The 17,561-nt window shown below is 43.2% G+C and overlaps 1 protein-coding gene across 2 annotated transcripts in view; it reads left to right on the forward strand.

Annotated features, from left to right (window-relative positions):
* The window catches only part of LOC147688904 (ATP-dependent translocase ABCB1-like), a 509,764-nt gene that overhangs the window by 146,555 nt on the left and 345,648 nt on the right, over window positions 1–17,561 (forward strand). For both annotated transcript variants that reach the window (XM_086941799.1, XM_086941800.1), the window contains exon 6: window positions 295–486. In XM_086941799.1, the coding sequence (XP_086797925.1) occupies window positions 295–486 (192 nt within the window). The remainder of the gene's footprint in view (window positions 1–294; window positions 487–17,561) is intronic.

The following is a 17,561-nucleotide window of genomic DNA, read 5'->3' on the forward strand; positions in this document are numbered from 1 at the left end:
GTACTGTTTAGATTGTAATCCTTCTGGGCCTGATTTGTTCTCATATTCAATGATCATCCTCACGTAACCACTACTGTATGTAAGCCAATAGCAATTTGTGTGTAATCTGCACTTTCATACCCTTTGACTGTATTGCAAATATCATCTGATTTTATGCCTTTTCTCTAAATTTAATAAGATACTTTGAAATTTAAAATAAGAACTGTAAGTCCTGTCGGAACATTTATAATTTTGTTGTGTAGTGTGGACAAATTATTGTCAAACCGTATTTTACATCATATTTTCTTTTTACAGATTTGCAATAATTTATTCTGGATTAGGAGCTGCCGTTCTTGTTGCTGCATATATTCAGATTTCATTTTGGACATTGGCTGCCGGCCGGCAAATCCGGAAAATCAGGCGACAATTTTTCCATGCAGTATTACGGCAGGAAATAGGGTGGTTTGATGTGAATGATGCAGGAGAACTGAATACTCGTCTCACAGAGTACGTATAAAGATTACCTGTGTCCAAGTGTATTTATATTCCACATGAACCTGGTTTTGGTTGTATTTTTTTATTTATTTATTAACTTTTGAATGTTGGTTTACTAATATAAATCAGACTTATTCCCCTGACTGATAATGTAAAAATCTAGTCGCTTGTGACTAGTAACTTTTGCACATCGCCACAATTCCAGCAGCAATCAACTGAACTTGGCACATGTATCAATGAAGCCGCAAGTGGATGGATCAATGTGTGAACTGCGTAAGGGGGGCACATGCACCCGCAGGACTGTGGCCAACTAAAATATCCTAGACGCAGCCTTGTACACACTCTGTAGTCACAATATTCAGTCATCTCTGCAATCGTTTTGTCAGACTTGTATCTATCACTCACTTGTTTATTCATTCAGCTGTCCAATTATGTATTTGTGCATATATTCATCCACCAATGCCCTCTTAACCCAACCCATACACTCAATAATGCTTTCATCTACTCAATTATTAAACCATCGATCAATAAGGATTTATAAAGCTCAGCTAATCACCTGGTAGGGTTTCCAGGCGCTTACAGGCCACAGAGGCTTGTTCAAACAGCCAGGTCTTAAGGGCCATTCGGAATTCTAGAAGTGAGGGGATGGACAGATGTATCCGTCCACTCAGTAATGCATTCATTCATTCATTTACTGATTGACTGATTCTCACATTCACACATCCACACTTGCCAATGAATAAAGAAGCACTTCCAAATATAAAAGGTCAGCACTATTGTGTTTACCAGGGTTTGTGTCCGTATCTGCCTATATAGGAGTTGCATTCGTATCTTTTTCCTCTGTTTTTCCTGGTCTGTTTGTATGAATAATAGCCCTGCAGAAGTTGTTTAGTGTACCTACGTCACCCATATAATTTTCAATTTCTAAGTATGTGATTAATGTGCCTAATGTGGTTTTTATTTTTCTGGGATTTACAATCCGTTGGGGGGTTTAGTTATAAAAATAACTTCAATGTACCCTTGCCAGTTTAAATCACTATAATAATGTATGTCCTTAATACCCTATGTAATTTTATTCAATTTGCTGACCTCGAAAGGAAGGAAGGATGAGTCTGCCTTGGTAGGATTCGAAGTAGCATTATTAACACAATGGATCATTTTGAGCCATCTATAAGGATTTCTTTAATACTTTTAATAATTTGCAAGAAGTTGGCTGTATGTCAATGAGGTCTATGGAGTTGCTGAAACTAGGTCGGACTGACTATCAAACCCCCAAAATGTTACGTAGGTAAGCTGCTTTGAACATACTCAGACATCCCCTGTCCCTATCTTGCTACTTGACATCTATGTCATGCGGCAGCCACTCGTTTCGGGCACCCAGTGATTGGAACTGATATAATTCACTCTACAAATCAGATGCTGATAGAAAACACAGTTGTAAACTAGCATTCCATAAAGCAAGTCATATATATATATATATATATATATATATATATATATATTCCAAAAGTTCCAAAGTAGTAGTGCTCTCAGAACACAAAACAAACGCGACTCCACTGCAACTCCAAGGGTGTTTATTCACCTAACAACATGTGGACAGCCTTGATCACGTAATCAAGGATGTCCGCAGCCGAAACATGTTGTTGTATACATAAACGACGTTCCAACGAGCACTCGGGTCCGGAAATTAAACAACAGGGTCCATACTTATGCCAACACAAAGAGGTTTATTAAGGTCATAATCCTGTTGCATTTCGCCCATACAAAGGGCTTGATCACACAACAAATTAATAATGTTCGTCCCTTAAGTAACATTCAATACAATATAGTTAATGATCATGAAAAGCGGACTGTGTCACAGCATCAACATTACTCGGGCGCCATCTTGGCATGTAGTATATTACAACCTTCGCATTTGTACATCAAAATTACTTTCTAATCAAGGATAACATGTGTAGCCTGAATACTATAAAATTGTGAAGTGTATTCAGATGACATGTACTGAGGAAATAAAAAACTTTCGTATTCAGTACCAGCGTCTGGCGGAAATAGTAATGTCACCCTGTCACGTGTGCACGCGAGTCTGGTTGCGGCTCGAGGACTGGGTTTCTTAAACTCCAATGCGTGGGGTTAAAACAGAGTGCCTGGTGGGATATGCAGTCCTATGTGCACATCTGGAGTGACAATGTATTTGAGCCACCAGCTGCGAGCATCTGACTCAGTTATCTGTATGTATGCAGGCGAGCATGAACGTGGGTAAAAAGCACCCAAAAAGGAAAGGTGACTGGACCAATGCATTGAAGTCCCTGTGCTTTATACAATACATCCCGTGTTAGTGGGTGATGTCAAGAATGCCATTGTGACTACTAGTTGTAATCAACCCTGGTTAGTGGGTGTACAGTTAAATTATCCTGTCCTGTATATGCAAGTAAAGAGGATGAACCAATATTTGTAAAAAAAAAATACATTCTCCTAATAAAAGTGCAAAGAAATTCAAAACTGAAAATGTGAAAATGTGCACAATTACACATATGTGTTTAAAAACCGTTCATATACAGATCTATGTATATTACTTGTCATGGTGAGGAGAAAAACAGAAGATGAAGCACGGAGAAATGTCTAGGATACAGGTACCGCAAGCCTGAGACATCGTCCCTCCCTTCCTTCCTGTGAGAGAGAGAAATCGAAGAAAATAGAACGCACATATTAGAAGAAATCCAATTTAAAATACATGGTTTCTATAGCAGTAAGACAATAATATAACACTATGCACTGTACATCATATGTTAGAACATGTTCTAATGATATTGTCACTGTGTCGCACATACCCAAGTATCCCGCACTAGTTGGCCTTATGTGTGTGTGCCGATGGGTTCAGAAACAAAAAAAAATTTATGGACAGGAGGATGCAGATGGGAGACTACCTGGGGTGTGTGACCCCGACCCCATGGTAGATCTATACTTCTTGTAAATGTATGGCCAGTTCTTCGTCCATGTTGTGCCCGTTGGGATACTGAGTGCACATGCTTTTGATTAATAGGGCTGCACAATACCATGGGGTGTAATTGCACTCTGATCCCTTAGAAGAAGACTTTTTATTAGAGACATTTGAATCCTCACAAAAGTCTACACACACCCTGCCAATGCTAAAAGGCATCCTGAAACAAGAACAAAGCTAACTACCTTATACAGTAGGGTAAGTTAACAACCAACACATCTATCAAATGTGCCCTCGATGCGGCTGATACCCCATCTTGTGCTATTTATACCAGCCTTTTATTACGCAGGCACGCCTGGCTCTGAATCTACAGATTCAAGCAGGAGGTGAAATCTACTATTCTTAATCAGCCTTTTGACCAAGAGCATCTTTTTGGGCCCATAGTCAATACATCTTTAGAAAAGATGAAAAAGGATACCGAGACTGCCAAGTCCGTGGGGGACTTGCAATTACCTTCCTCTGGAGGTTCATTTTGTCGCTCCTGTTACAGGGCTGGATCCAAAACTACTGGCTCAGAGCATCCATCTTCATCATACAAAAGTCCCAATCAAACTACCTCCTCCAGAGGATATTTTCAAGGAGGGTACAGAGGTAACAACAGTAAGGGAAGAGGTCGCAGTAACAACACAAACAAAGCCCCTACCACAAAGCAGCGACTTCCTTTCACTTCCCCCCGAACATTCCACTCCTGTCGGGGGACGCCTCTCACAATTCTTACCTGTCTGGAATTCCATCACAACAGATAAGTGGGTAAGACAAATTATCCAGCATGGTTATTGCCTGGAGCTCACCTCTACTCCCCTAAATATTCCTCCCAGACAACGTCCAATGTCCTCAGAACATCTGATTCTTCTCAAACAAGAGGTTCTCTCTCTATTGCAAAAACATGCAATAGAACCAGTCCCCTTGTCTCATCAAGGCACAGGAGTTTACTCCCTCTATTTTTTAATCCAAAGAAGGACTCTCTCAGGCCAATACTGGACCAACGACCGTTAAACTTCACATTCAGTCAGACCACTTCCATGTGGTCACTCTCCAACAGGTGCTCCCACTGTTTCAACAAGGCGACTTTCTTTCCACTCTAGATTTGAAGGACGCCTACTTTTATGTTCCCATTCACACCGTTCTCAGGAAATATCTCAAGTTTGTGGTGGACGGTCAACCCTACCAATTCAAAGTCCTCCCGTTCGGGGTGACTACAGCACCCAGAGTCTTGACCAAGTGACTCTCAGTAGTGGCAGCTAACTTACGAATACAACATATTCACATGTTCTCTGATCTGGACTACTGGCTCATAAAAGCCAAGTCACATAGCAGCTGTGTGCAACACACACACACACACACAAAACAATCCAACTGCTTCACGACTTGGGTTTCACGGTGAACCTCACCAAATCGCACCTCCAACCGTCCAGCACACAACCATATCTAGGAGCCACAATAGATGCTTCAAAGGCTCTAGCATATACACAACCCAGTCAGGATAAGCAACATCAACTTTCAGCCTCAACAGTCATTACCAGCTCGAGTGTTCATGCAGCTAATCAGGATAATGGCCTCTTGCATTCTCATCGTCCCTTATGCAATACTCCAAATGCGTCCCTTACAGGAGTGTTTGGCACTTCAGTGGAACCCGGCTCAAGGTCAGCTAACAGATCTGGTGTTGGTGGACAGCTACACACATTGCTCTCTGCAGTGGTGGAACAAACAAAATCTTTCCAAAGGGCGGCTGTTCCTCGACCAGGTTCCACAGATAGTGCTAACAGGCTCAACGCTCACCGGCTGGGGAGCACATCTTCAAAACCTTACCATTCAGGGCATGTGGACCCCTAATCAAAAACAACTCCACATAAATTACCTGGAATTGTTAGCAATTTTTCTAGCGTTAAAATCCTTTAAACTCCATCAGGTAGGCAATGCTGTCTTGGTCTGTACAGACAACATGACAGCAATGTACTACATACAGAAACGCGAGGGGGGGCACTCTCTGCAGCTTTCACACCTAGCTCAAAGCATATGGAGATGGGCCATTCCGCAAAACATCTATCTCCTTGCGGAACACCTCTCAGGAGTACGCATTCAAATTGCAGATCTGCTCAGTCGTCAAAGGCAGTGGATTCACAAATGGGAACTTCACCCTCCAGTTCTTCCTCCATTCTTTCACATGTGGAGCCAGCCAGAAATAGATCGGTTCTCCCTACACTAAAACGCAAAATGCCCAAGCTTCGCATCCAAGTATCCACAACCATTGTCTAAAGGCAATTCACTGTGGATGAACTGGTCAGGCAAATTTGCTTAAGCTTTTCCGCCTCTCCCGCTCATTCTGTTAGTGGTTCGGAAACTCAAACAGCATTCCCTCATAATGATCCAACATGGACCCGACAACCATGGTTCACAACCCTCTTGGAACTATCAGTAGGTCTGCATCAAAAGCTACTCCTCTCACCCAAGCTTCTTACTCAGAACCATGGAGAGATAAGGCATCCAGATCCCAGTCAACTCAACCCTGCGATCTGGCACCTGAAGTCTTAGAGTTTGGCTACCTCAACCTCCCGCCAGACGGCATGAACATCATTAAAGAAGCTAAACGTCCTACCACCAGAGCATGCTACGCAGAAAAGTGACAACGATTTCTGATTTACTGCACAAATAACAAAATCAATCCACTAGATGCTTCTATTCAGAAAATTATATGTTATCTCTTGCACCTACAACGATGTAACCTAGCATACACATCTATAAGACTACATCTCGCTGCAATAACAGCTTATCTCCAAAACAGACAACACTTGTCTTTGTTTCGAGTACCCGCTATAAAAGCATTTATGGAAGGACTTAAAAGAATAATTCCACCCTCTCCTGTGTGGAATCTAAATGTTGCACAGACTCATGGGTCTCCCATTTGAACCTCTGCACAAATGCGAATTACAGTTCCTCACTTGGAAGGTAGCCTTTCTAGTCACTATCACATCTCTTAGAAGAGTTAGTGAACTCCAGGCATTAACCATACAAGAACCATTTTTGCAAATACATCATAACAAAGTGGTTCGTAGAACTAACCCAATTTTTTTTACCTAAAGTCTTTTCTGCCTTCCACCTTAACCCGTCTGTTGAACTCCCAGTTTTTTCCCTCCACCAGACTCAGTGGCAGAACGGGCTCTTCACACTCTGGACGTTAAAAGAGCAGTACTCTACTATATTGAAAGAACAAAATCCTTCTCCCCACCTCATAAGGGCAATCCCATTTCAAAAGCGGGGATTGCATGGTGGATTGTTAAATGCATCCAAATATGCTATCTTAAAGCCAAATGCACATTAACTATTCCCCCTAGAGTAATTACAAGTTAGTGGCTGGGTCAACTTTGTGCAACACCAACTAAAACTAGTATTTTCCAAATAAGTGGCTCAAGGGAACAAGGGAATAACATCCACTCACGTCTCCAAACTCCTCTGTGGCAACACAGAGAATACAAGAGAAAGGATATATTGTCCCCGAGCACAAAACAACAGTTACTAGTGAATTCTGAGAGAAAAGAAGAACCAAGTCATATTCTTTCTTTTTCAAAGTTCATTAAATCAGTTCCTTTTTATTTTATTTTTTTCTTTTCTCTTCAAATATCAAAGGGTCTTCATCACATTTTCAATCTTCATAATTCATAAGTTCATACAGAATGTAGCCAACAAAGCAAAAACCAATGCCAACACGTGTTTTGTCACGGGAAACAATCACCCAATGACTTCTTTAGGGCATAAAGGGAATTTTTCTTTCTTTCAATCTAAGACACAACAACAACATTCCACTCTAACCATTTTCTATACCAATCTTGCGGACATGCAGTGGAAGGAGTCACAATTCATTCCATGGTCAGATCATGCGTTACTCTCATTTGCATGGACGCCAGCTGATGTCATCCAGCCGACTAAAACAACCAATAAGATGGGCCGGATCTGGTCAAAACCTCCGGTGGCAGAGTTGGCAACCTCCTTAAAGAATTCTCTCCCATCAATTAAGGAGGATAATCCGACTGAAGCTAATGGTGCTTTCAATAAGTGGCTAGAGTCCTCCCTTGATCTCACCCTTCCTAAACTAAAAGTAGTGCATCGTGTCGGTTTCAATAAAATGCCCTGGTACACGACAGAATTGAAAAGCCCGGAACTGTAAGAGGGTAGAGAGAAAATGGAGAAAGAATTTCGCCCTGGAAGATAAAATGGAATATAGAGCAACACTAAGGGTATATAAGACTCAATTAAAATCGGCTCAAGCTGTATTCTATCAGCTGGAGATCTCAAAAGCTGCTAACTCCCCCAGGGAAATTTATAAGATCTCTGGGTACATACTAGAGACTTATGTGTGAATCAATTATACCAATAAGGAGTATACCAATGTGATCATGTTTAAAGGGGGAGGCACCGTCCCTTTCTGATTGGCTAACAGGGTTAAAGTGCACAAAGTGCAATGCAATAGGTTTCGCATTTACGTGAGTTTAAGCTATTGGCATTGTAAATGACAATGACTTTTATTCAGGTTTTAAACACAAAAACAAAAATAAAAGGCATTTTCATTTACAATGTAAAACAAACAAGGTTAAGGCGGGTCCAAGGGAAATATTTTAAAGAGCAATGAGGAGAATATCCTCTAATCGTAATTAATAACACAAAACAACCTTGAGCCTACACTAGCACACAAATCATATATTTACATCAAAAGATATGTTTAAAGCAAATAGAATCTCTCATAATCTCTCTTCAATAAATGGGGGATGATCCCTTTAAGGTCGAAAACCCTCACTCACCATAGGTGACATGCTTCATCATATGGGTTTCTCCCCCAGTAGGAAAACCTAGTCCTACTGAGGGCTACAACTTCCTCACTGTGAGGAAGGAGCTCTGGGATGTTTTTTAAAGAGATAGTCACTATCTAATTAGAGATGCTAAACTCCCATATGTGAGTATTTAGGTGTAGTGAGAGTGCAGCGCAAAATAAGGAGAAAATAAAACAATAGTGGTGAGTTTAAAACTGCCTAATGGATCCAAAAAGATATCTTTATTGGCTTGCTCTCTCTGGCAGGATTAAAAAAGCAGTGCAAAGAGTAGTATAGATTTAAAACTACTCAAAGGTATAGGTCGACATGTTTCAGCCATCCGATCAATATAGTGTATCTTTGGCTTTCTACAGGACCAAAATGATTTATCTAATGCTGCTGCGACATATAATTTAGTGAGTAAATGAAAAGGTAATACAACACTAGTAATCCTGTGCGTTGATGTCAGGTATTACTGGGAATATCTGTAAGATGAGAGAGACAAAAGAGACAAACAAAACATCACACATTTCTATATATAGTGCATATTAGTATTATTTCTTTTATTAGTAGCTGCTCTTGTCATATCGAATAAGTCAAACTTACCCATAATAGTAGGATAAGTCACCTCACCTCTACCCGGGAACAGTTCAGGGAAGAGGGGACCCGCTCTGTAAAGAACAAAATCAAGTATCACACCTAGCCTTCGTACAGGTGGACCTTGTTGTAGGTGCTATTGTGAGTGCCAATAAAATACTGTACTGAACCAATTACAAAAGGACGTGTTTTGTTCTAGTTAGGACATTTTGAACTTAGAGAAATTGATAGTCTCCAAATAACGGTTCTATTTTGTCCACACTAACCGATATACTGTGAGGGCACCGTGGTTGTAATTATAACAACTGCTACAATAAGCAGTGTTTAAATGCTCATAGTGTGTTTACACTTTATTATTTAGTTATCGAAGCTCATAATCATTTCTGAAAGTGTATATAATCAAATGGCCCACATCAATAAGTTCGGTTCTTAACCACAGTGGTACCTGGAACAACCGTTTTAATGAAAACTTTAGTGAAATTCGTGTTTTGTCCCTAACTTCATTATTCACACCGAATTCTCTCTTCCACATCAAGGTTTTTTGCAGAAATGTAACTACAAACACTCTAGTTTTTTAATCGTCCCAATGTTTGTCCTCGCTTACCTGTCCCTCAGTACCCCGTCACAGTACAGAGCTGCAACCGGAGGTGCCGACCGAACAGGCAATCCACTTTTAAATAGTATTTTGATGTCTGTCCGTCCGTGCTCGGTGTAGGACCCCTAGGTATCCTAACACTATGCCTGAACACAATGAACCAGATAGGCATATTGCCAGTGCCTCACACGGGGCCAAAGAAGAAATCCACAAACTATGGTGCATTGGAATACACCGCTAGTGTTGACAACAACATGCAGCATGAACAAGAATAACAGTACAACCAGGGAGCTGTCTCAAACCCAATTGATTGTTAACTTGAGTGCACGAACACTTACAGAAATGGAAATATTGGTCCTACAAAAGGGTTTTGTTTTTGTGCCAACACATAAAGGTGATGCATTTCAGATCAGACAAGAGGTGGCTGGTTTCTTTCACAAGATCCGTCTCAATGCTTTTTTCAAAGACCAACCGATTAATTACACTGGAGAGGAGTTGAAAAATACAGGGCTGAGACCCCGCTCTACTTTTAACCTTCCAGCACATTTGGGCCCTGCACAGGTTACAGCCTTTGAGGAGGCAGTCTTACATGATGTGAGCAGTTTGGTTGAACAGAATAACCGACAATACCAGAATCTCTCTAATCCTCAAAAATTGGCATTACAACAATTTTCTCAAGATGATACAATTGTGTAAAAGTCTGCTGAGAAGGGGGCGCTATAGTTGTTATGTACACTATGGCGTATAGAACTGAGTGTTTGCGCCAAATTGGAGACAGGAGATTGTACAGACTACTTAAAATGGACCCGGCAAAACGTCTCTCTGATGAGATAAAACATTTTTTATAGAGGAAGCCAAAGAAAACAACTGGATCACGGATCATGAAGCATCCTATTTGGTGACACCTTTCCCTATCATTCCATACTTATATGTACTACCTAAAATACATAAAGAGAAGCAACCGCCACCAGGAAGGCCCATAATTTCTGGGATAGGTTCGATACTTGAACCTTTATTAACGTTCGTTGATTTCTTTCTGCAACCACTGGTATCCTGTATGCCCACTTTTTTGCAAGATACGAAAGACTTGCTACGTCTTCTGGCAGAGACTCCGTTCGACCAATCTTCACCTCCAGCAAACACATCTCCTTTGATCACACCTCAGCTCTCCATTGGACGGATCACAGTTGTGTTCACTTCAGCTACGAAACCACCTCGACCCACAACCTCCCACAACCTATTCCCCGAAGAAAATGGAACAAAATCACCACCGACCAACTCCTCACATCGCTCAACCAAAACCCACCCGCCCTCTCTTCGGACCCAAACCAAGCGGCCATCAAATTCAAACAATGGATCACTCACAGCGCTGACGAATTAGCACCCTTGAAAAACCATCACACCAAACAAGACAGCAAAAAGGCCCCCTGGTTCAACGATGACCGTAGGAAATCCAAGAAGCTATGCCGTACTCTCGAGAAAACATGGAGAAAAAACGCAACCACCGACAACATGACCACCTTCAAGGCAGCCACCCGCAAACACCACCAGCTGATTCGATCCACTAAGAAATCAGCATTCAAGAACCGACTCGACAACAACGCCCATAACAGCAAAGAACTATTCAACATCGTCAAAGAATTCACCAACCCCACCGCAGCCTCAAACGACATCACTCCCTCCCAAGACCTTTGCGATTCGTTATCTTCCTTCTTCTACAACAAAATTGCAGACATACATAACAGTTTCGAAAACAGCTCCAACGAACAATCCTCTCCACCCCCCTCAGAACCTCAACCGCCCTCTAACAACCTCAGCGCCTGGAACCCAATCACCACTGAAGACACCATCCGCCTAATGAACTCCATCCATTCTGGCTTGCCAACCGACCCATGCCCCCACCACATCTTCAACAAAGCTGACTCCATCATCGCACCCCATCTCCGTGATGTCATCAACTGCTCCTTCAACTCTGCTACCTTCCCAGAAAGCTGGAAACATGCCGAAGTCAGCGCCCTCCTGAAGAAACCCACTGCAGACCCCTCTGAACTTAAAAACTACCGCCCCATATCCCTCCTCCCATTCCCGGCCAAAGTCATTGAGAAAGCCGTCAATAGCCAGCTCGCCGCCTTCCTTGAATCCAACAACTCCCTCGATCCCTCACAGTCCGGCTTTCGAGCCAAACACAGCACCGAAACCGCCCTCATCGCAGCAACAGACGACATCCGAACACTACTGGACAACAGAGAAACAGTGGCCCTCATTCTACTCGACCTCTCCGCCGCCTTCGACACTGTCTGTCACAGCACCCTCATACAACGCCTCAGCAACATCGGCATAAAAGAAAAAGCCTTGGACTGGATCCTCTCGTTCCTCGCTGGGAGAACCCAGAGAGTCCGACTTCCCCCGTTCAAATCAGAAGCCACTGAAGTCATCTGCGGTGTACCACAAGGATCATCACTCAGTCCCACCCTCTTCGATGTTTACATGAGTCCACTCGCTTCCATCGCGCGGCAACACAACCATAACATGATCTCCTACGCTAACGACACCCAGCTGATCCTTTCCTTCACCAAAGACCCCAACACCGCCAAAACGAATCTTCAAGAAGGCATGAAAGAAGTAGCCGTATGGATGAAAAACAGCCGCCTAAAACTTAACTCAGACAAAACGGAAGTGCTCATCCTAGGTTCATCCCCCTCTGCCTGGGACGACTCATAGTGGCCTTCGGATCTGGGCTCAGCACCCATACCCACAGACCACGCACGTAACCTTGGCTTCTTCCTAGACTCCTCACTCTCGATGACCAAACAAGTCAACGCCGTCTCATCCTCCTGCTTCAACGTACTTCGTATGCTCCAAAAAATCTTCCATTGGATCCCCGCCAAAACAAGAAAGACTGTCACCCACGCACTGGTTACAAGTCGACTAGACTTACGGAAACACCCTCTACGCCGGAATTACAGCCAAATTACAGAAAAAACTCAAACGCATCCAAAACGCATCAGCGAGACTCATTTTGGACATCCCTCGCCAAGATCACATTACCGGCCACCTGAAAGACCTCCCCTGGCTTCCCGTCAACAAGAGAATAACATTCCGTCTCCTCACCCACGCACACAAGGCCCTCTACAAACTAGGGCCCAAATGCCTCAACACTCGACTTTCCTTCTACACACCCACCCGCCAACTAAGATCCTCCAATCAAGGCCTCGCTGCAGTTCCGCGTATCCAAAGATCCACGATGGGAGGTAGATCCTTCTCCTACTTGGCGGCCAAGACCTGGAACTCACTCCCCACTCACCTCCGCCTTACACAGAACCACATCTCCTTCAGAAAAGAACTTAAAACTTGGCTATTCGATAAATAATAATCCACCCTCCCCAAGCGCCTTGAGACCCTCTGGGTGAGTAGTGCGCTATATAAATTCTTGAACTTGAACTTGCTTGAAACTCATCCTACGGACAGTATTACACCAGTACAATTTATCATGTCATGTACCTACAAAGTCATGAACGAAAACTTCTTCAAGTTTGAGGACGACTTATATTAGCAAATCTCGGGCACATCTATGGGCAGTGTTTGTGCACCTAGCTTGGCACATCTCTACGTCCACCAATTCGAGCAGACAGTGGTTCTACAAGAAAGTAACCCCTTCTACAGACACATTTGTGTCTGGAAACGCTACCGAGATGATATCTTTGTGATATGGAGAGGTTCCCTGGACACCATTAAGTCTTTTCATCCATGGCTCAATGAGAGAAATGAGTATTTACGATACAGGATTGAATTTTACAAGGATAATTTATCCTTCCTTGATGCTCAAATCTTTCAAGAGGAGGGTGGTTTAAGTACCGAATTATACAAGAAGCCGATGGTGTGTAATTCATTATTACCATATCAAAGGTACCTGCCGCTTTCTGCATACAAATGCAATGTATGCATTTTTACCATTGCGGCGGGTGCAGCTTGAAGCCGCACCCGCCGCAATGGTAAAAATAGAGGATGTGACCGCCAGGGTGGCGGTCACATCCTAATTTCACAGGAGGGAACTCCGTAGGCCATGTGGAGGTTCCCTCCTACTCTGGGGTCGCAGACGGACGCAAGTCCGTCCGCGATCCTAATGGGCCCCTTACTTTGGTGGCGGCACACTCTTATTCAACATCATCAAAATGGGTTCATCTGAGGTTGCAGGATACTAAATGACGTTTTTCACTGAATCATGTCACAGCTGAATCCATGTAAAACATAAAGTTGTATATGGGTAACTGTGAATAAAAGGAAAGATTTTCACCCCTGGGTTTTGGGTGATATATACTACACTGGGCTGTCAGAGGGTACCCCGGGAGTTCAGATGTTGAGGCAAATACATCCATCTCTGTGAGGCCATCATAACAGTTTCTAAATTGAGCCCTGTGAGGCTACCCTGAGAATGCAGACAGAGATATCTGAGGCTTCCTTCAAGAGGAAAACAATTTTCTGTGCCTATCCTGAAACACTGAGAACCCTGAGCCTATCCTGCAAGTGAAGGCACATAGCTCTCTGAGGCTATCTTAAGTGCAGACATAGCCTCTGAAGCTATCCTTGGAGTGCAGACATTGCGTTCTCGAAGAACTAGGTTTTATGATGCTCCAGCAACCTTCTGGGCACAGGTTTTTCCCTTAAAGACACTACATTCCAAGAGGGCCCCGGGCGCGTCCACCTGCGACAAACTGCTAGCCAATTTGACGTTGTTTGTAATGTTTTCTTAATTTCCACTTCTTTACAAACAAGTATTTTCAAAGCCAGTAGTGTGGTCCTCGAATTGTAAAGGCATGATGTATTTGCTCTGCCAGTGCCTATTTGATTTGACTTGAATTGCACCTTGCCAATCACGTTAACTCTTTCGCTGCGGCGGTGTAATGACCGGATTTTCTGATTAGATGGGATCAGCCCCTAGGGGCCCCTCCAACCCAGCCAGAACGTAATCACATCCCTCCTCAGGACTATCCATCCAGGCACCTGGGTACCTACCTGAGGATGGGGAACTCGCAATATACAAGCTCATATTATTAAAAACACCACTAAATCTATAGGGATACTAAGAATACTCACTGATTACTAGGGATATCCATACCCTACACCACACTTATATTCACATCAGTTGGTCTCGCGGCCACCCCGACCCAGACCGGTCTACCCTAGGGCAGATATGACACACAATCCGGTGCGTCTACACATGGGCCTGCAGAACCCAATGCTCCCTTTTCCAAACGGTTCGCAATCCGGCAAACCTCCACGCCAGTCTCCTCCCTGACACTCTCACTTATTCAAGCCACAATCTTGTGGGTATACACGCTGGTCTCCTACCCAACGTTCTCACTAACGCCGCATATCAACGACGACCACGTTCCTATGAACACCTATATATATATATATTGGGAAGTCTCTTCACTAAGGGTCTGCTACTACAATATTAGGAGTTAGCCAATTAATATATTGTACCTCTTATTCTTGGCATCATAGGTCCACTCACTCCCTATTTATGTGATCACCACTTACCTGATTGGGATTACTCATCCATTCATGTACCTAATAAACACCTAGGAGATACATTTACCTAGATTGAACAAGGATACAAGGCGCATTTTAGTTTAATACAAACTGGGGGTTATTTTATTAGAACAATATAAACATTTACACAGATCTGTAACTGACAAAGACTATAGGTAGAACACACCGCTGAAAGAGAAAAGATTAGACATACAATAGCTTAGGGAATAAGGACAAGATTATGGGTAGAGTTCACCTGATTAGTGTGTAGTCTTGTTCTAGCTGTCATCTGGGTTCCTCTCTCGTCTGTGCCTTGGCTCATCTCAGACTCTCTCTCTCTCCTGCACTCTTGGGTACACCTCTGCGCTGATCACTTTGCACTGGACTCCTCTCCCCCACGAACTGTCTCCACCTTCCAGCTTCAATCTAATGGTTCCTTCCGCTCTGATCACCGTTCATTCCACTAGCTTATTCACTCTGTCTCTGCACCAATGTCCAAATAACTCCATCTGCTCCCATAGGTTAGTCCACGATCTCTCCTCCGTCTCTTCTAAAAGGCATTACTTCAGACTCCAGCTATTCACACCTCCTCCTGATAAGTAACTGCTTCTGACTGCTTCCTTCAGTTCCAGCTCACTATTCAACTCAGCTCTCTCTCCAGCTTGAACCCTCTCTCTCTGCCAACTCCACTCCACTGCTTTCCACTCCTCCACCTCAACACGACTGACTGGCTCCGCCACCTCCACTCGACTCACTGGCTCCGCCTCTGCACTTCACTGATATAGAATGCTGTTTCCTCATGGAAAGTTCCAGCCATCAGCCTGCCGCCCACCAGGTCTCTGCATCACCTCGCATCAAGGACACACACCCAGCCGGCCGGCCTTTTGTTGTGTCTTCCACACAGAGAATAATACAGCCTACCGATAAGGGCTGGCCCAGACCGGTTCTCTCCAAGTGAAAAACAGCCTTAACTATAAACTTTGCCTTTACCCTGAAAAGCCTCTCAGCTTCATCAAGATGGAGTCCCTCTAGCTCTAGGCCTGTAGGCCTGAAAGGGATGAAATGCCCCTTAGCTCTGCCAGAATACCTACATAAACCATACCAAGATGTCTAATATGTCAAAGCCAATAGGCAATAGACAGGTTAAAGTCAAGAATAAAGGCTCTATCATCATATTAAGCAGCTATCCTCTTCTAGGTCTGGAAAAAGGGCTTAAAAAGGGCCAACACAGGCTAAGAATACCTATACTAGATGTGAGCAAGACTAAGGTCTATATCACTGCTAAATAGAGCCCAAAAACTCTGCCATTACAGGCGGCTATTCCGCCGCATCGCTGACGGTCGCGGGAGGGCGCGCGGGTGAGCTGCGCAGGTTACAGAACCATTCCGTCACGGCTCGCGGGTGAGCTGTGCTCATGACGGAACGGTTCCGTCACGGCCCCGCCCGCTCAATTGAACGCGCCACGCAGGAGCGGCGGCCGGGCCGTGACGGAACCGTTCCGTCATGAGCACAGCTCACCCGCGAGCCGTGACGGAACGGTTCCATCAATAGCCTCGAAGAGGTTAAACATATTGTAGTTTATACTTACTTTGAGGGACTTTCGGTCAGCCTCTTAAGCCAGTTGCTTTTTTTTACTCTGGGGCGTTTAGCATCTTTTTGCTTGAGAGATTCTGTCACATCTTTGATCAGCCTACAGGAGTATTGGGGTGTCCTTGTTTTTTTATTGCCTGGTTAGGTATGTCTTTCCTCCATTGTACTGAATGAGGGACTATGCTGCAGGCTACGAACAGCTGACTAGCAGTGGGCGCAAGCATTAACAAAAGCATCTGAATAAATTGGATACCACCCAAAAAATATTTGACTTATTTTTTGCAGCATCATTTTTCAGATGCTTTTTGTCTGCGTTCGCACCTCAATGCTTCCGGCCACTCTACAACTGTTTATGACGATGGGAGCCATTTGTGAACAGTATTCTACATACTCCATTATTGTTTTACCACTCAAATCTAATTTTTGTTATATTTTATATCCTTTTTAAAAAAAAATCATAGTCCTCTTTCTTTTTATCTATACATAGTATTTCAATTATGACAAGAGTGTAAGCATGAACATTGTAATTGTTCTCAGGAGTATTTAATACTGAAGCCATGATTTTAATAAAGTTGTATTTTATCACCTCAAAACTGTTTCTATTGCTTCTACGTTTTTTACTTGTTATTTATTTTATTGTTTTGTACACTTCAATGAAAGCATAATCCTCAATTAGGTTAAGTAATACTTTCTTTACTTTAATAAACTGTATGTTTCTCCAAAAAGAGTATATTAACGTTCAGTTCCCCCGTTGCAATTTTTAAGCAGCAGCTTCGATACATATTATTAGAATATGAATTCTCTGCCATGTAATATGACATTTTACATGTGCGTGCAAAGGTGCACACAGTCGCGCTGCACTGCTGCGCCCTGTATTCCCCTTAAGGGAAAATAGTGATGTAAAATTAAACAGTAATTACTCTTCCCATGGCAACTGTCGGGTCATCAGGTGACTTCTTTGTCTCCCTCTCTG

This window comes from Lissotriton vulgaris, chromosome 10 (genome assembly GCF_964263255.1).
Source record: "Lissotriton vulgaris chromosome 10, aLisVul1.2, whole genome shotgun sequence".
Taxonomy (NCBI): domain Eukaryota; kingdom Metazoa; phylum Chordata; class Amphibia; order Caudata; family Salamandridae; genus Lissotriton; species Lissotriton vulgaris.